Consider the following 20,068-nt stretch of genomic DNA (forward strand, 5'->3'; position numbering starts at 1 on the left):
ATCACCTTATATAGCGACTGGCCAAATATTTAAATCACCTGAGCGTCACAATGGGGCTCCTTGCAGGATAAATACTAAATACAAACAAGGGTCAACACAGTGCAATACTAATAAACGAAAAACAAATAAACATATAACAAAATCAACTTTGATTGTGACAGACATCAAAAAGCAGCAATAATTGTATAATATCGCCCTGTTTAAAATACATCCTTTTCTAAATACATTTGAACTTGATTAAAATAGGCAAAACTAAATACATTTGAACTTGATTAAAATAGGCAAAAAAAAAACATGACGTTGGAGGACGTCACGGAGCAGCAAGTAGCAATAAATTTTTGCTTTGAATTCGGAAAACTTCTTTAACAAACTTAAAAATTATATTAAATTAAAACTAAAATAAAAATACAATTTTTGAGTGGTAACGGGTTAAAAATCGGACGATGAATAATGGTCTGCAAAGAAACAGGTTATAGTTTAAAAATCTCGTCAGAAGAATTAGAATGTCAGTAAACGTGATGTGCGCTTCACTGTTGCAAAGGTAATGCTCTAACGCGGTAACAAATTTCAAAACATTAACAAGCTAGTTCAAGCTATTTGCACAATTGTTAGCAATCTACATGTACATGTCAAGTGTTATAGAAATGTTTTTTATGAATGGAGAGGACGTTACAAACCGTATATCAAATTAAATAGCATCTCTAATTTTATATTATTTTGAGAAAATAACAAACGTTATTTTCGACGTTTTAATGCTGATTAACAGTGCTAAGTGGCAAACATGAGTTCTAATTAATCAAATGGAATGAAACAATACTTCGATAAAATAAATGTTTTTATTTACAAAAAGTGTTGATCTATAATCCTGTCATAATAATATGACGATAAAGAACAATGTCTACGTAGTTTTTGAATGACGGGATAATTTTTTTCAAACAATTTGATGAACAAAAATATCAGCAGTATTATTTGGAGTCATCATTTCGTAAACTTTGTTGATGATAAGCAATGACCTTATCAGCAAATGCAGTTGATAATTTTATAAAAGGCTGACTGATGTTTTTCATACTGATTGTAAGAACATTATTTACAGACTGAATTTTTCACCGATTTCTCCGTTATTTTGCAAATATGACAACGGCGGGTTTGTCTGTCGGCGGGGGACTCGCACTCCTCCATGGCATTTAGTCCCACCTCTGATGCTTTGGAGGTTCCTGTTTGCTCTGTTCCTCTTTTGTATTTTTAGTGGACTTTTGAGCTTAAAAAGTGTTCCTTATCTCATAATATTTCATGAGAAAAGTTATTTAAACATTAATCAGGGATCTAATCATTTGTGTAGATAAAGTTTATAATGTATAAAAATAATTTGGCCATCCAAATTCTATCACTGTCCTATCAGAGAAAAAAGTTTTTTTTTCATTACTGTTTGTTCCTATAATCAAAAGTTTCGCAAACTAAAGCTGGCTACACTATTCTGGCAGCACTTTCCAATAATAGACTGTCGATTTGGGAAATATGATATTACAATGTATACTGTGTAATGTTTAGCCTGCTTTGCTGTTCCAGTATAGATGTATGTAAGCACTCTCTTTTTCCCGTAGCATAATCCAACCCATATAAGATGAGTTTTGTCGTCATAACTTGGGCCCAGTGGTCCATTTATCCCTTGATGTCGTGTCAGTATAAATGAGAGGAAGTGACCGTCCCTGTCAAGCATATGTATTGTGTCGGTTATAAAATCACACACCAGGATGTGTGACAGCGCGTCAGTACAGATTCCTAATGGTTTTAGTCCTGATCCTGATCGATGACCTGTGTAGGAGAAGCGGTGTCTTCGTCCCCGATCTGTCCCCACTACAGCACGAAAACCCCAGTCAGACACAATAACACCTCGATTGTGGTTCTCTGTGATGTAGTGAGGATAACTATACAGTTTCTGGCCTTTGTTTCCATGCCGTATTGTCTGTTTGAGTCGTCCAAAGTCATTATAGCGTGGTATAATGCCTGAATTGTAGGACTGCATACCGACCAGCAAATCGCCGTTGAGGTGGGAGGAGTAGATACACTGTGGTGCCCATGGTTCTGATGAATCTGTTTTCGTTATCAGTGTAGACTTTGTTCTATTATCTTTTGATTTGATAATGTTACCATTCCTGTCTATGTAAATAAGATCACCAGTAAGATTCACTGTGTGTTGTCCCCACTCCCTAATTACATCCGTCAGATGAAGTATTTTTTTTACCATCACTGATCCAGACCTGGTCTGGTGACAAATCGGAAATATGACATATTTCACCTGGCACTGTGATAGACCTGTGTAATACAGGTGTAGACATCAGTTTCAGCAGACATTCATTTCTTACTTGTCTTTTTCCTGTCTCTTTGATTTGGATTTCTCCCAATAAGTCAATCACATCCTCCATTTTGATGTCTTCAGAAAGGCAGACCAGGGCGTATTGTGTGAGACTAGGAGTGTACTTTAACTTGTGTTAACGAGTCTTCTTTAGTGATATAAGGAATTTTAGCGGTCTGTTCGCCAAATGGTCAGATCTGTGTTCAAATGTTTCTATACTGTACACGACACTGCATGAAAAGTCGCGTTTAATATAATTTAATAAATTCGTTTACTCCAGTAAATTTCTTGTATTGAATTTAATTTATGTATAACGGTACATTTTACATGAGATATATTGTGATATAATTAAGTACAGTTTTCAAATAAGTATAATCATATTTAATGCAAAATACGTCGAGAATAATATAGTTTAATTGAGAAAATTATACGTTTCGTTTTAGAATATCGACATGTAAAAGTAAATATGCTTATACTTAAAGTTTAAGTACATTTTTGGTATTTTGAATATGTCATAAATAATTCTTTATACCTAATGTAAACTTACGTTGAAACATTTTTGAAAAAAAATATTGAGGCACCCTATTTATTATGTAGATTTTTCAAAACTGTGGAATATAACTTAGTTTTTTCTCTATCGACTACTACTGTAGTACAATATTACATCGGGATCGAAGTCGGGCTCGAAAAGCAATTAATTTAAAAACAACACACCGCGCCGAAATTCAATTTTTTGGAGGGTTCCACGTAGCCATGTTGAACTTGATCATGATGTTGTACGGGAGGAAGGGGCGAAAGAGAGTGACGCGAAAAGGAGAAGCATGATTAACTTTGGATGGAATTTATGTTTTAACAGAACATGAAGACATTTACATGTACGACCCTGTTTAGCGGTAGGAACAATGTACAAAATTTTATCACGTGTCCTTGAATGAATAATCGCCTCTGCTACTGATAATGTTACTGTTCCTTAGTCTGGGCTCTACACATAAAATGCCTGGCAGTAAAAACGTTTGGGCAAGCGCTATTTAAATTTTGTAATAATTATTTAACACTTTTAATCATCTCTCTTAAAGATGGATTTTAACCAGAATTTTCTCGTTTGGGATTGGTTTCAGAATTTTAGTCACTAAAGTGTTCCTCTGTTCAGCATTTACAGAGTGTGTTGTACAATGTAATAAAATATTTATTTATTTCTTAATGCATACTCAAGAATATATTCAGCACTCATTTTGATTATTTAAATAGTTGCAGTGTGGACTGTGCCTGAGACGATTCCCCACAGCGCCGGCTATGTAGACAGCTTGTGAAAATGGTGAGAACCATGCAGCTAAAATTTTCAATTAATACAAATAAACTAACAATGTTTTTATTAACTTGTACATTTTAGCATAGCGAAGACTATGAAAAATATTGCAACAACTTGAAATGCTATATACCACGTAAACAAGATGAGGTTTATATTCTTATTTTCCTTATCCTAAAAATACAATAGCAATGGATTCTGAGCTATGCATAATTTTTTTACGTTAAATACTTAAGCATGAATTATTCAAAATAGCTATCATATTCTATGATGCACAATTATGCATGCATTATTTACAGGAATCCAAATGCTCACAAGAAATGACAAAAGCAGCATGAAGATTAACACAAAGGTAAGATTTCTTAAATTTTCTGATAAGATCAATAAAATCACATGAATTGATTTTTTTTTTAGCTCACCTGAGCCATTTTTAAGACCCGAGCGAGTTTTCTGATCTGTGTCTGGTATCCGTCTGTCATCTATAAACTTTTCAAATTTTTACATTCATGATAATTATTCCTAGTTTGAACAAAAAACCCTGCAAGATACATCTTTTCTTTCAGAAATTGTGCCAGAAAAGTTTGAAGTAGCTATGAGAATGATCAACATTGAACTTGCTGAGCCTTCCTTCTGAAAGTAACTTGACCAGATATTTGGCTACCTAGTATGAGGTACGAACTAATCATTTGTTGTACAACTTATTGTGTATGAGATTGCCACCATTTACTGGAACTTTGCATTTGCTGTCCACTTTAAAAACCTGCTATCTACAGTGTAAGTTGTTAATATATTTTACTTTATGTTAAATCACTTGCTCATCATCCCAATAACTTGCATGTTAAATGCTGTAGATGCTAACCTTTATAAGCATTTTTGTTTACTCTTAAATTCCATGTGTTCCGAGTATGTACATCCATTTCATATCATGTTTTGTCTTCTCTAAATTTAATCTAATACATATCATAATATGTACTAGATCACAAAGTTTAAGGATTTTATTATTGTATGAATGTTATCTACTTGCTCTAATCATAAATACAGCTGTTTGTATATTTTTTCTACAAGATGCCATACCTACGAAAGCCCAGAAGGCTCATTCGAGATTCGAGTTTCCAAATACGAGATTCGAAATTCGAGATTCAAAATTCGAAATTCGAGATTCAAAATTCGAGTTTCGAGATTCAAGATCCAAACGAACCAATCAAAAGCGGGTTCAACATTTGATTATTTCCCTTTATTATGTTTTTACTATCAAGAAATAATTCAATATAATTATATCAAATGGGTCACTTGATTAAATTACAATGCAAGAAAACGTGTTATATATATTAGAGGGAAATTTAAATAATTAATGGATTCTTGATCCGCAATGAATATTTTAATTTATATAATAGATTCTTAAATATTAAATAGATTACATATATCAGGAGTATATAATTATATTTTTGTATTGATGACAAATTACCGGCCGCCAGGAGATGGTCGGTTATATGATATGAATGTTCGAAGTCGCTGTGCGTTTCTGCGGAGTTAAAACAATTTAAATAATAAATATTTAACATTAATATAATAGTATATTAAAAAGACGGTCTTAAGGTTAAAGAAAAACGCACAATAAACATAAAATTAAAAATTCTTATGAAGAATGAGGTAAATAATTCATCCAATACTGACTTAGAAATTTAGATATGTTTGAAGTGCGGAGAAAATTAAGACATGTGTTGGGCGTAGTCTAAATCAAAGACCGCGTTATGTATATTACACAATTTTACTTTCTCTATTCAAACGGGATTTGTTGTACGTATTTATTTTAAAATGACGTGTACATATGTACACATATAAACATTTTGAAAAATATGGTTAAATGTAAATTCATTAAAAGACTTAGCAGGCTACAAAATATTACAAGATTTGGCCCTTAGCAGACGAGGATAATGCACGTTTTACAATGTGCCAAGAATTTTCCCGCTACAACTCAAAGAGAAGAAATGAAGTGGCGGATCTAGAGGGAGTTTAGTTTTTTCCTCTAAGAGAGAGCAAGGATACCAACATATTTGCTGCATTTTTATTAAATTAAACTACACTGCATATCTAGTTGTAGATTACATGTAATTTTAGTTTTAAACTTTTAATGTAAATGCCATACAGGCCCACGGTTCAAAAGTTGTTGACGCAGAGTACCAGGGGTTAATACTGAACATGCATTATATAATTAAGAAAATCATGCAATGTAGAGCACAAGCTTTTAATATCACGAGGATATATATTAAAAGATAAATATAAGATATTTTAAAAACAGACCACCATATTCTTTAGTTGCTTCATAAAAGGAACATTAATTGGTTTGCGGCCGATTTTTGACGCTTACGTCAATACATGTTTCTTGTCTTAATTTTTAGAAAAACACAGGTACGTGTGGACAAGACCCCCCCCCCTTGATATTGAACCCCGGGGCTTATTTCTCTGTTATGTGTAGCCTTACAATACGAAAAAATCGCTGGCGTAAATCCCCCAGAATAATCGCTCAACCAAAAAAAACAAAACAAAACAAAAAAACACTATTTATTACCCCACTTTACAAGAAAGAAAGCTGTTTACGGAAAAAATGTGGGATTATTACGTGATGCAGAGTCAGTCCGATAGCATGGACTAAGACAGAAATCAGTGGCAGATTTAAGGGGGGGGGGCGCACCCGGCGCGCGCTCCCTTAAAATTGTCCAAGTTAGCATAAAACATAGTTTGTCGAGAAAATGTTTTAAATGTCTACTCGGTAGACCTCATTTTTACCCTACAAAACCTCTAGAATCCAAGAGCTTCCGGGGCCTTCGCCCCCTGGGCCCCCACCAGGGCTTTGCCCTGGACCCACTGGGGGCCTCAAGGCGGCCCCCAGACCCCCTGCCTGAGTCTGGCGCCCCCTAACTTCAATTCCTGGATCCGCCCCTGGAAATACATTGTATATGTAGAGACAGTGTGAATCGACATATAAAGTTAAAACAAAATAAATGCATTTAACACCAGTGGGGGTACAACGTAAACAGACTGGAGTGGCATATCCTTCTCTTATAATGTATAGTGGGTATTTGGGGGGGGGGGGGTGTTGAGCGATTATTCTGGGGATTTTACAATTTTTTGTTATTGTATACATGATGAATAAGTTTAATAAATAAAACTTGTGAAAAAAGTGTCCAATAAGCCCTAGGGTTGAATATCGAGGGGGGAGGGGGGGTACCGTTCACAAGTACCTGTGGTTTTCCTAACACAGGAAATGCATAAGAATTAAGTTTAGTAGACAATTCAAAAATATATATACTCCTGGGGCCTGTTTCACAAACATTTCCTAAGAAATGCCGTAAGACATAACTTAAGATATTCCTAAGTTATAACTTAGGAAGTTCCTAAGATTTGTCACAGCTGTTTCACGAAACAATCTTATCTTAAATTTTTCCTAAGTCATTTGTTAAGTTGTGCCTTTATATTGACTAATGAAATAATTTCGCCGCTCTATCTACAACTCTCAGAATGTCAGTATGGTTTAAATTTTTAGCTTCAAAAAGGGAGGGGCGGGAGGATTGGGAATTGCGCGTACTTTCAAAGGACTTGGACAGAAGTTTTAACTTAGCGAAGTTTGCTGCTAGAACTAAGCATTCACATACAAACCCTTTCAAGCTCTCTAACCTCCCGGGCACATATTTTTATTTTTTTAAACATTGTTCTACGTGTTGTACCTTTGCTTTTTTTTTTATTTGATCTTTATAAGGTATCGATCCCAGGTATTTTTTACTATACTTTTCTACTTCAATTATTAAATGAAATTCAAAAATGATTGCTTCGCATAGCGAACACATAGGAGGGTACATGTAGCTGCAATGATGTAGCCCTCTCCCTCTTTTTTTCACAAAAAACATCAGATAAAAAATCGGAGAGGGCTACATTATTGCAGCTAATAGGTGGGCATTTGTTTTTTTTACAAAAAATGTTTGCCAATGACTACTCCACGTTAGTTGTTTGTGCTGGGTAAAGCTTTCTCACACATAATATTTTAGATATCAATTTATATATATTATATAATAAGGATGCCATGTTAGGAAAAAAAATCACAAAATTCGCTATTACAGGAACTGTATGAAAATACTAAAAGAGGAAGTTAAAAAAAGGAAATTTATTGAAATCTCATACATTGTATTAAGCGAAGAAGAAAACTGGTTGTAATCTCATAGCCATAGGAACTGTAGGAGCACGGGGGGGGGGGGGTTAAAATAATTTTAACGATGTATTGATATCTATAGAAAACAAAACTGTGTTATGCTTGTGTCCCCTCAATAATTACGTCCTAAAGGAGATCAGATGCAACCATTCTTAGGAGAAACATCTACTGATATATATCCGGAGCTTGCGGGTTGGGGATTCATCAAGAATCACGTACTTCTTTCAAGTGTTTTTCAAATTCTAATTTAATATCGATTAAAATACTAGTAAAAGATATATTTAAAAAAAATCATTCAGTTGTATGAGAGGAGTTGCGGATAAGAGATGGGTACCCCCAAAGCGTAACAGACGGACGGACGGACGGACGTAAAGACGGACATACCGATTACTATATACCCTCCCGCTGTTCAAGCGGGGGTACAATAAATATACATGTATAAATGTAGATAAAAACATAATGTATGCATGCATGTAAAATAATGGATCAAATCATGTGCCTATTTTTTTTTTTTACAAAGGCGTGCTCTTCAAATGATGGGGAATTATTCCAGCATGTGTACCATCTAATTCGCCAGCTCCAGTGGCTCAAATGGCATTTTTATATACCTTGGACTAATTTTGACACGTTTGCCATTAAAAATTATTATTGAAATCCTAGTAATTCCATGCAAAGTAAAGCAGTTTTAACCTGGAGAGAACACAATCATTCATATACTAGTAGTCCATTGGATTTTCTCTCCCCAAACACATTCTCTCTCTCAATAAGAAATCTTGGATATGCAGCCGCAATATTTAGTTTCTTCCTAAGTCATCGATTTACCTGTCCTAAAGTTACGACATAACTTAGGAATATCCTAAGATAAGACGAGGTTAGTGAAACGGATAAGTAATGAACTTAGGAAAAAATTCTTTCCTAAGATATAACTTAGTCCTAAGTAAGCTTTGTAAAACGGGCCCCTGATATATGAAATCTATTTAATATTTAAGAATCTATAATATAAATAAAAATATTTTTTGCTGATCAAAATTCCATTAATTATTTAAATTTCCCTCTAATATATATAACACTTTTTCTTGCATTGTAATTTAATCAAGTGACCCATTTGATATAATTATATTGAACTATTTCTTGATAGTAAAAACATAATAAAGGGAAATAATCAAATGTTGAACCCGCTTTTGATTGGTTCGTTTGGATCTTGAATCTCGAAACTCGAATTTTGAATCTCGAATTTCGAATTTTGAATCTCGAATTTCGAATCTCGTATTTGGAAACTCGAATCTCGAATGAGCCTTCTGGGCTTTCGTACATACCTGCTTTTAATTTTTCATAATTTTTTTTTATCCATAGTATCTTTCTGCTACATTAAATAAAATATCGTGGAGGAACACGAAGAAAAGGGCTGCACATCTCAGCATATTCAAGGTCAAGCAGGTAAATACATTGGTAAATTGCTCAAAAAAAAAAGATGGCAAAAAGTCACCAGTCCCCAATTTACATGTACTTCCACAAAATCTGTAGCTTGCTGCTGTGAAACTATATTTACGTGTGTCTTAATATGTTAAATGCTGTAAATGCTATTCTTTGCATTTTCGTAAACTTTGTAAATCTTCAAATTCCATGTGCTCGGACTACGGTACCATTATGTATGTTTCATATCATATTTTGTCGTCTATAGATTTGATCTATACATATAATTATATGGTTTTTTTATGCAATTCACTTAACTAGATGACACAGAGAATTTTTTTCATTGTGTAAAATGTTATCTTCTTGCTTTAGTCATGTTAGTCATAAGTATACCCTGTTTGTATATTTTTTCTCCTTTTTTATATATTCTTTCTATGGAGAGCCATACCTGTTATTAATTTTTCATATTTTGTTTGTGACAGCTTTTTACCATATCCTTAGTATCTTGCTGCTAAATGAAAGAATTATTGTGGAGGAGCAGAGAAAAGGGCACCTCAACATGTTCAAGGTCAAGCAGGTAATCATAGTGGTAAGATGCTTAAAAAAAAAGATGGCGAAAAAATCATTAGTCCCCAATTTACATGTATAACAACATTAGCTTCAAAATCTGTAGCTCGCTGGCCTGAAATTATAGATAATTATCTGTCTTTATTACCCAGACTTGAAAAAATGGCATATCTTTTGTGGTCTTCTGTAATTTTTTTAATTAAGCAAAATTGAGCTGTATTTCCTCTAGGTCAATTGATAATTTTACAATCAACTCAGATTTTGTGAACTATTTAATATATGCAATTGTATAAATCAGGAAGCACACATATAATATGTATATATAGGCAAATGGGTATTTATTTTTATGTTTGTTGTAGAAATTAGGAGCTAGATGTGCTTCTCCAGAGCTGAAAACTTCTTGGCATGAAGAGAAGAAAAAGCAAGAAGAAGCAGTTTTAAATATTGATTACGTCTTCATAGTACAAAGAATGATTCTAAAGATAATACTATCTATGAAATTAGAAAACTGAAGTTGCGTTCTGATGAATGTGAGAAATAAAGTCTTCAAAGAACAGGACACCAAAAGTGCCACTCTCAAATCAAAGCACTCTAAAAGGCAGAGCATAAGAAGAACTAAGACAAATAAAGAATCTAAAAGAGTCAAATCTATGGATTTAGTAATTGAACAGAGATGGGCTATTAGAGATGAAATATCTGAGTTGCTACCGTTTTGCACAAATGTGATGCTTTTTTTTACTTATCTTTAATCGACACATTCAATGTTAGATAAGAAAAATATACCTAGTGTTGTATTTTTGACAGTGAAAGTTTTTTCTGATACTTGATTACAGATTAAAACTGTTAAGTTTTTTATTGTTTAAACATTTATTGGTTTGTTGTGTAAACTGCAATCACATACATTTTAATCTTGATTTATATATTACATATATGTACAAGTCTAACTTAAATAATAAGTGCATTGATATTATTGTGGGAAAAAATAAGACAATCAAGGGTAGTCTGAAAGAGCTTTGCTGGCAGTAAGTTGCAGATCTTGATACCCAAGTAAGAGGTAGGTGGTGTCTCTGACCGATCCTTTTGCTGTTGCTTGTGGGCGAGTGAGGCTTCTCTGTCAGTGGCTTAGTGAGTCATAGATGTAAAAAATAGAATAGGCAAATGAGGTAGAGATATTTCTGAGTAAAAGAGGGGTGAACTGTGATTTTAATAAATATTACAATTGATATTGCAAGAGTAATGAGAATTGCAAGAGTAAAATATTTATTTGTTTCCTTCCATTTGAAGTAAGAGAGTTTATGAATTATGAGTTATGGAATTGTAATTAAGGCTTAAAAAAAATTGTTAAATATACTTGTACATATGTTTATACAGGACTTTTATATGTGCATGTTTCAGAGCTCATTCTTGATATTTTAAGGCAAAGTTAAAAATATCACTATTGAAATGTCTTGCATTCCAATGTAAAGTTGATTTAATGAGGATATGTTAAATTACAATCATCAAGCAATAAACCTAGCAGTTGGAGCAGAAATGAGCTACATGTATTGTAAACAAATTTAAGCTGCTATTGTTTTGTGTAATTGTGATACTTTTTCCTTAATTTGAATTGACATAACCAAATGATATAAAAGATTTTTTTGGGTGTTGTATTTTTCACAGTCAACATTAAGTATTTTACAAGTTGAACTTGAATAATTAGTGCATGGACATCTATTGTGGAAATACTTGGGAAACAATATAAGGGTGGTCTGAAAGAGGTTTGCTGGCAGTAAGTTGCAGATCTTGATACCCAAGTAAGAGAAAGGTGGTGTCTCTGACCGATCCTTTTGCTGTTGCTTGTGGGCGAGTGAGGCTTCTCTGTCAGTGGCTTAGTGTGTCTTATTAAATGTACATGTAAAAAGAATGGACAACTTTTATTGGCAACTTTTATTCTTTTGCTGCAAAGTATGATATAATATATTGTGGGAAATTGAAAAGCTATTTACAACTCATGCAGCAGTTTTAATAGGGGCAGTTTCAGTCAGATTTTGGAGTCCAGAATGACTACATTTTTGACCTATTGTGTTCTGATTTATTGTGGATTTGAATTTTACATACAATTCTATTCTTATATTAAATTATTTTTAATTACTTCAGTATATTACTTAGTACTAGTATGTAAAAATTTACTCTATTATAATAGAGCTACAATCATGATTGTAAATTTTTAAATTCTGACTTTTAGGCATAAATTTGAAATATCTTGTACTTTGTTAGAACTCATTGTTTGTACACTATTGAGATAACATCTAATAAAATTGAATGAGAAGTGGATTTGTGTATGATTGTAAAATACTTGCCAAAAAACCCACAATTGTAAACCATACAAATTATTGATGGAATAAATATAAAATAAAAATATCATGCAATAATGTAATAATATTAAATTTCATCAAATACAACCTTAAATCTTAATGATATGGGAAGGTTTAATCCGTACATTTTCATCACATATACAAGAGATTTAATATTAGTTTATGAAAGATTAAAATTTGAACGTATTAGTAAGTTTACAATTTTCCGTATATAACTTAATTTTTGGAAGTATTATAAAGTAAAGTGTGAATTTAACAAAAAATAATGAGGTAAAGATCTACGTTAAATTTTATTAAACGAACAAATTTAATATGACCATAAAACTTAATTTTATGGCCATGTTTAATAATAATTATACGTTTTGTATATTAGAGGTATAATATTTGTTTAAGGCAGACTTAAATCCGAACGTATTAGTAAGTTTACAATTTTCCAAACTTTATTAAATTTGTTCTTTTAATTTTTCATTAAACTCGTATTAAATGCTAATTATTTTCTAACATTTACGATCCCACAATATGTTATATTATGCATTTAAACATTAAATAATCGCAGCATTTAAATCGCATTTAAGGTAAAATTAAACCCGACTTTTCATGCAGTGCGAGTTCTTTTTAGTAACATGATAAATTCTAGCGGTCTGTCTGCTAACTGTTCAGATCTGTATTCAAAGTTTTCTATGCTAGCAAGATGTCTGTTTATTATTCTCCTCTGCTTTTGGAAACTTTGAATTAATCTTTTGTGTTTTATTTTGACATCACACATGACAGTGCCTATGAGGTTCCTTAGTTTCTGGGCTTTTGTTAACATCTTTGACTGATGGGTGAAGATTTCCGCGTGACATTTTTTACTTTTATATCAGATCTTATTCCTGCCAAGACATAGCACTTGTTATAGAGGATCTCACTTCTGATGTTGTGAACGATTTCTCTGTGTTTTTGACGGTATGTTTTGTATGCTGTTCTAATGTCTAGTATTTGGTGATATCTGTGTTCTGTACATTGGAAACATATAGGAAGTTTACAGATCAAAGACAGTACTTTTGATAAAACATGCCTGGATGTCTCACACAAGTCTCTTGTTTTATAATGTAGTCATTTTTCTCACGGTAAATCAGAACATCGTGGTATATGCTGTCTAGATCAATAACATGTCTCTCTTTACACTGTAGACAAAGGTCTTGATCATACGTGTTACAGTAGTATCCTGTGTCACCCTGACACTGATAACAATGACGCACTCTACACAGGGTGCTGAATCCTTGCAAGCTCATGTTAGGTTTTGTTGTAGGTTACTGTAAGTTATACAATCTGATAAAATAAAAAAAACAGGAAAATTTTAGAGCGAAACTTTGTATAATGCACATGATTCAAGGATGAAGGAATCTTGATTTTTTTTTTTGCTTATAATTAAAATTCATATTACAAAATCTTTATTTTGATTACCTGCTCACATTAAGTAGGTATCTTACAAATTACAATTAAGGAAGCCCGTGAAAAAAATATTCTATAATCAAATAAAAATTATGTACATTTATTCTATAGGCCATTAATTTGTATTCCATGTCTCCTTCACGATTTTATTAATATATTTTCTGTATATTAGGTATTTAATTGACACTGTCGTATATTTGCGTGCAAGCACATCGATGGGTAATGTGGGGGTCTTAATAAATCGATGAAGTGCAAGGGCATACACTCAATGGATCATAGTAAGTTCTTACAATTCAACTCTAGAAGTATTAAGGTATCTGAATAGTGCTGCGATCCTTCTGAAATCTTTAAAAGAAATTTTTTTTTTCATATCAATATTTCATGCTGTTAGCCAGCAAAAAAATACAGCATTTGGTCATACAAATACAATACAATTTTAAAATGATATTGCAGAATTTAGATGGGATCGCAGCACTTTTCAGAAACTACAATGCGTGTTGAAAATGTTTATACGCTAAACTTGGAATTTTAATTTTGTTATGCCCTTGCAATAGTGCAATTTATAGGTAACATCAATATTGCAAGTAACTGTTCTAAAATCACATGGCCACTAAATCAGGTGGCAAGTCTGAATATGAAATCTAATCGTCCTCAATATGAAGTTATTAAAAATAATTACAATTATCCAATATAAATAATGTATTAAAAATAATTGACATCCCAATTATGAATACACTTTTAATTACAGAATTTTGTAAATATGTCCATTGCGCACCTTAACTATACTGCGAACAAAGAGTGAATTTGGAAGTTTTTTTCATCAACATATTAGACTATAGATGCTGAAAATGAAAAAGAAACCTTACCCCAGATAAAAGCCAATTAAATCTAATACTTACCTGTTTCTATTCTTTAAAATGAAATTTCGCGATTATTTCTTCCTCAAGCAAAAAATCTTTCCGTAATGCAGCCAATTCAATGTTTATAATGATTAACAGTCATCATGTGGTCTTAACAAAAGGAAACATGATATCTCTGCTATGTAACCATTAGATTTAACTGAATTAAAAACCCATAAAAGATTAAAAAAAATTGTAAAATCTAAGTATATCTCTGTCATCATCTGAAAAAGGATATGCTATTACGACTATGCAGTGATGCATGAAATACCTGACCTTGCGTTGTTGTCACGATTCTTTGTTTATTTGTAAAGTTACACGACATCATAACAAAAGCGATATAATGCATTATCAGACAGGTTTATACATAACTTCTGTATCTCGTCCTAGTCTTGTGTAATGATGATATGTACTGTATATGTACATAAAATGACGTATATTTATACATTAGTGCAATTTGGAGTTACTCGCGTAATCAGAAATCAGCGCTACATATTTTGTATTCATTAATACATTCTTAGACTTATTTATAAATTAGGGCATCATTGTCTGCAATGTAGCCGCTAAAATTTAAAAACCATAGTAATAATAAATAAGTACACAATAGAGTATTCGTTATTGGCTTTACGACAGACTTTCTCGTACATTGTTTGCTTCTTTTTCAATCATTTGATAAAACACATAATTTTGCACGTCAGTGAAAACTCCTTTTAACCCTTTCAAAGTTACATTTTCATATGGAATTTTAATAGACTTGGAAATGGCGGTGCGTCAGTTTTTTTAAATTATGAAAGGCGAATCATTATGTTACAGACTTTTTGGGCCTACTGGTAGAACGTTCTCTCATGATCTGTAAGCCCATGTTCGATTCTCCTTCACTGACAAGGAAGATAATAATTCTCAAAAAAGACTTGTCTGTTCCTAAAAAACTAAAATTTCTTAATAAAGGTTATAGTGGTTAACAGCTTTTATACAAACATTTTAATTCTACTGATTCTGTTGGTAAAGATTATTATTCTTTTTTTTCTTCTACTTCCTAGACGCCAACTTTGAAGCCTCATATCTCACTCATTTCTCAATTGATTTCGCTAAAATTTTCAGAGGGACTAGAAGTTACTAAATTCTATCAGAATGCTGTCTAAAATTTCAAAAAGTCACTTCCGGTTTTGAGTTATTTCCCTCTAAACGAAAATGTATAGGCTTTCGTTTACAAACAAAGGCTCAAAGACGGCTAAAGTTGGAGCAGAAATTCTACTGATTATAGATAATAGAAGGATTGAAGTCGTGCACATCGGTTTTTGTTTTTCGATTTCTCTATTCAAAATGGCGCTATATAGGGGTAATAAATTAGAACGCTTAAAAGAGCCAAAAATTACTCATATTTTTCTTTTTATCTTCTAAACTAAAAATATTTTGTTAAAATATATAGCATCCCCTGCCGACCGGTCACACCCGCTGTGTGCTTCTTGTCATGATCAGGAAATAACGGAAAAAAATCCGTCTTCAATTAAGTGTATAAATAATGGACTAACAATTGGTATGAAAAACGTCAGTCAGCATTTGACTCAATGATAAATTGTATTTGCTGACAAGGTCATTGTATCGACCATAGAACTTACGGAATGATGACTTTGAACGAGACTGTTGATATTCTTGTTTCATCAACTTGCTTGTCAATAATTTACCTCGTTTAAGAAATTATTCCTACATAGAGCATGCTCTAGCGTATCGAATCAACTGAGATATATATACTCCGTATGCAGGTGATAAAGGTATATTGCTGCATAAGTAAGGGAAGTTGACGATAGAAAAGTTAAAGTCATCACGTTTATCATATAGCTTGGTTGTTAGATTACCATTAGTGTCTTTTTCAAGTAATTATCCAAGTATGAAGCAGAAGTGTCGGACTCTGTAGTATCTTTTATCTCAAGCTCACCAGTAAATCTGCAATACAGGACGTCCCTTTTGAATAATTACTACCTTATATAATTCGACAGTTAGGTATACATGTACATCATATTCACACCAAACTTTACTCTGTTCCTTTGAAACTATTAAATAGTATTCTTGAAAAGGCCAAGTAAAGTCCAATTTCTGATTCCTCGTCACCAGAATATAGACTCGGATCTGTGATTATGGATATTGCATGTCATAGGCTTTTTAAACCCGCACGTTTTGCAGAAGAAAACGCAGCTAAAACAATCCGTTTTTTCCTTTAACTTCAATATGCCAATAAACGAATTGACGCGGTTAATATAAGTAATATTCTTAATCACAAAAGGGTCCAGTCTTGTATTCCACCATATTTCAAGTGAAAGAGTACACCTTGTATTTCATAAAAATATACATGTATTATTGCTTACAAACTGTTTAATTACAAAGAACTTTACATGCCCTTGATACCTAGTACCTGAAACATAATCCTCCATCATGTTCATGTTCTTCTTCGCCCTATAACTATAGTCCTGCTGGACACGTTATTACAGGTGACGTAAATATAGTTAATAATGAGGACCTTAGATCTTTCAACTGGCGTCGGAATTTTATAAATATTATGGATTCTGTTAAAAATTACGCCAGACGATGGGGAGGATATGAAAAAGAAAACGTTGACACCTTGTCAGAATGGATTAAATGTATTAGATCCAATTAAAGTCGCGTATTAAAATATTGAGGGGCAGTATGAAAACTATCTATATCATTTACATAGTAGTGTATCAGCCCCGATACAGGCGTTTTGGACTTGGCGAGACAGCGCCTGGGAAGTAGGGCTGTCTCGCCCTCAGGGCTGAGATATCTCTGTCTTTGTTCGTTGTCATGGGGCTGTCTCACCCTCAAATTTAAAATCATTAATTCTGTTTAATTTGTGAGAATGAAGAGTAAAATTCATATACAAGTATTAAAGAGAAACATTATATATAGAAATATTTAACCAGAATCTTTGAAAAAATTATCCATTTATACTAGAATTTTTAGAAAACTGTTTTTAAAAGTGCGCCAAATGATAGCATCTGTGACGTAAGAGAGGTAACTCTTGTTTACTTCTAGGACAGCAACAAAACATCTTCTTAAAAAACTGGACGTTTATCTGCTTTGACAGTAAGACAATACCGAGTTTTCATTTAATGTGTCATTTCTAATTTAATATTCCGGTATCTCGTAAACAAAAAAAAACAATTACTATAAATCTGAGACTCACAACTTGTAACGATTCGTAGAAGAAGGTTAACTGCGGTTTGATGCAAAGTGAAAGTAGAATATTTTAAAGTTTGGGACCTTTTAAATCTTTGTTATCTAATGTGCTTCAAAAATGAAATGCTTCAAAATACCGTGACTATTCTTTTTTTATGACCAGACCAGGCAAATCTTACTCTAAATATGATCATTCACTGTCGAGCAACATCTTCAGGTAACATCAAAATAAAGAAAGACAACTCTAATTTTATTACGACAAAATTATATAAACTTTTTGATCGAAAAATAAATATTTGTTCTTTTCTTTGGATTTAGATATGAAGGATATGGAGATAACGAACAGTTTTTAAGCTCACAAATTAAAGTCACATTTTTGTAATAAAAACTACTTTTTTCGAACATCAGAACGATTACATAGCCCCATGTTATATTACATATATCTAATGTCACGTATAAATGTCCTTTAAAATTTTTTTCTTAAGTTTCAAAAGTAGATGTTTTTAAAGGTGAATTTCTCAATAAAAGGTACGACATTACTACTAAAGGCCTCTACCATAGGTTGGTTTTTTTTTTACAAATAATTTAAAACGTGCGTTCTTTGATACAATGTAGTTGAAAATTTTCAATTTTCTTCTTAAAGGTGAGTATTTTTAAGAATTCTTTGCTCATTTACCATACTCATATGGGTTTTGTCGAAATGTAGCAACGAAAAGGAATAACATTGCAGAAAGAACCCATACTACAGGGTAGGATAACAGAGTATTGTTTATTCTTTAAATAGTTTTTTTTCTATGAAAAGCAAAATTCTTCTGCATTTACGGTTTGAAACGTTAAATTTTTGCTGTGGGATGAATCTATCATGATTCTAGATTTAAGAAGGTGACTGAAAAATGCTACCTTATTAACATACAAAGCAGTCAAACAGATAAAAAAATACTCATCACCCTGCGCTAAAGAGTCAGAATGTACAGGAAATACAAGTTACAGTAACTGTAATGTGCCCGTGTCTATGTTTCTGCATAGAGCTACTGCTTTCAAAAGAACTGATAAAAAGGCAGTCGCAATTGGAAAGAAACCAAAATCAAATGGAAATAGTTGTTATTCTTTAGCCAAGAATATACTAAAGTTCTAGCAATTGAATTGTATGAATTAAGTTTTCATAAATGAAATAAAACTCAAATAATGTAAACAATTACTTTTTAAAATGTATTTTTATGTCTCAATACACAATGTTATATTGTAACAATTTGTGCGAAAAACCATGTGAACTTGAAAAGTGTGTTGAGCTTTATACATGTACGTAGGCAATCTCGTCACTCACATATGATCTACACATACATAACTTTTCATATGAGGACCATATGTGGATCATATAAGAATTGCATGTACATGTATATACAATAATATGTGACAAATCATACGTGGATCATATGAATACATACAAGTAATCATATGAAGTAATATACATATGATGTCTTTTTTTTTTATTCTCATATGAAAGCAATCATATTATTTACATATTATGTGGAACATATGTGGCAAAGTTGCCTCTATACATATACATAATTTTGTATCTGAAAGCTAACCCAAGTTTATGTGTTTACCTTCTGTACTCCATCCTAACGAGCCTGAAGTGTGTCCTTTAACATGTTATCTTCTATCTGGCAATGGTACACCAACTTTATTTTTATCCCCGACTTTGTAGCCCTCTTGTTATATAGATAATCTTTGTGTTGCAAGTACATGTATCTACTTGTACCATAAAATATGTATGCTGTCATCATGAATAATTTTGGGTAAATTCTTCAGGTTTTTATAATTAATAATGTTTCAAATCACTAAAAAAAGGAAATTTCATACTGTGAAAATATCATACAAATATTTATTAATACGTTTTAAGGTTATGAAAAAGAACACTTTATACAATGGATGAAGTCTCAGAAATTTAAAAATCGTGTAATAAGTTGAAATATAATGTGCAGGTTACAAGTATCAATTTTTCCATCTTCATTAAATTTGAGGCGGTTAGAAAATTAACACAGATACAAGAAACTTCCTGAAATGGTTAAAGTAGACAAGCCTTCTAATAATATAGTCTATTTTTGTAAAGCCTATTTTTATAGCTGTATTTTAAAAGAACTTGTGTTTAATTCCCTGCTGGAAATCTAACTTTTATATGCACTTCACTTTCTAAAGATGACACTTAAAGTAGCTTTCAGCTTTTTCAGCTTTTAATACGTTTAGAACTTAGAAAAATTTAAAAAATCACCAAATTTACCAAAAGTTAGTAACATTCAGACTGACAACTTTTATACAATATACAACCACTCTTAACGATAAATT

The 20,068-nt window shown here is 32.3% G+C and overlaps 1 protein-coding gene and 1 long non-coding RNA gene across 3 annotated transcripts; one reads left to right on the forward strand and one right to left on the reverse strand.

Annotated features, from left to right (window-relative positions):
- Positions 1–1,438: 1,438 nt before the first annotated feature.
- On the reverse strand, positions 1,439–2,423 carry LOC134260748 (uncharacterized). Its single transcript, XM_062743297.1, has 2 exons — positions 2,243–2,423; positions 1,439–2,157 (listed from the first exon to the last, which is right to left on the reverse strand). Exons 1-2 carry the CDS (start codon positions 2,421–2,423, stop codon positions 1,439–1,441), a joined length of 900 nt encoding a protein of 299 aa, XP_062599281.1.
- A 532-nt stretch (positions 2,424–2,955) lies between these two features.
- LOC134260745 (uncharacterized) lies at positions 2,956–10,891 on the forward strand. 2 transcript variants are annotated; one of them, XR_009990616.1, is made up of 7 exons: positions 2,956–3,246; positions 3,602–3,668; positions 3,959–4,011; positions 4,223–4,330; positions 9,217–9,300; positions 9,759–9,853; positions 10,203–10,891. It is a non-coding gene; the product is annotated as an uncharacterized LOC134260745 (long non-coding RNA). The 2 variants fall into 2 exon arrangements; XR_009990617.1 differs by having other exon boundaries at positions 2,956–3,809.
- Positions 10,892–20,068: the final 9,177 nt, after the last annotated feature.

This window comes from Saccostrea cucullata, unplaced genomic scaffold (genome assembly GCF_032062105.1).
Source record: "Saccostrea cucullata isolate Sc308-1 unplaced genomic scaffold, CSIRO_AGI_Scuc_v1 ctg1412, whole genome shotgun sequence".
Classification (NCBI taxonomy): Eukaryota; Metazoa; Mollusca; class Bivalvia; order Ostreida; family Ostreidae; genus Saccostrea; species Saccostrea cuccullata.

Coding starts and splice junctions, on each gene's coding strand:
- LOC134260748 (XM_062743297.1), bottom strand. CDS start 2,423: ATGGAGGATGTGATTGACTTATTGGGAGAAATCCAAATCAAAGAGACA. Junction 2,158..2,242: donor CCAGGTCTGGATCAGTGATG/GTAAAAAAAATA, acceptor TTATTTACATAG/ACAGGAATGGTAACATTATC.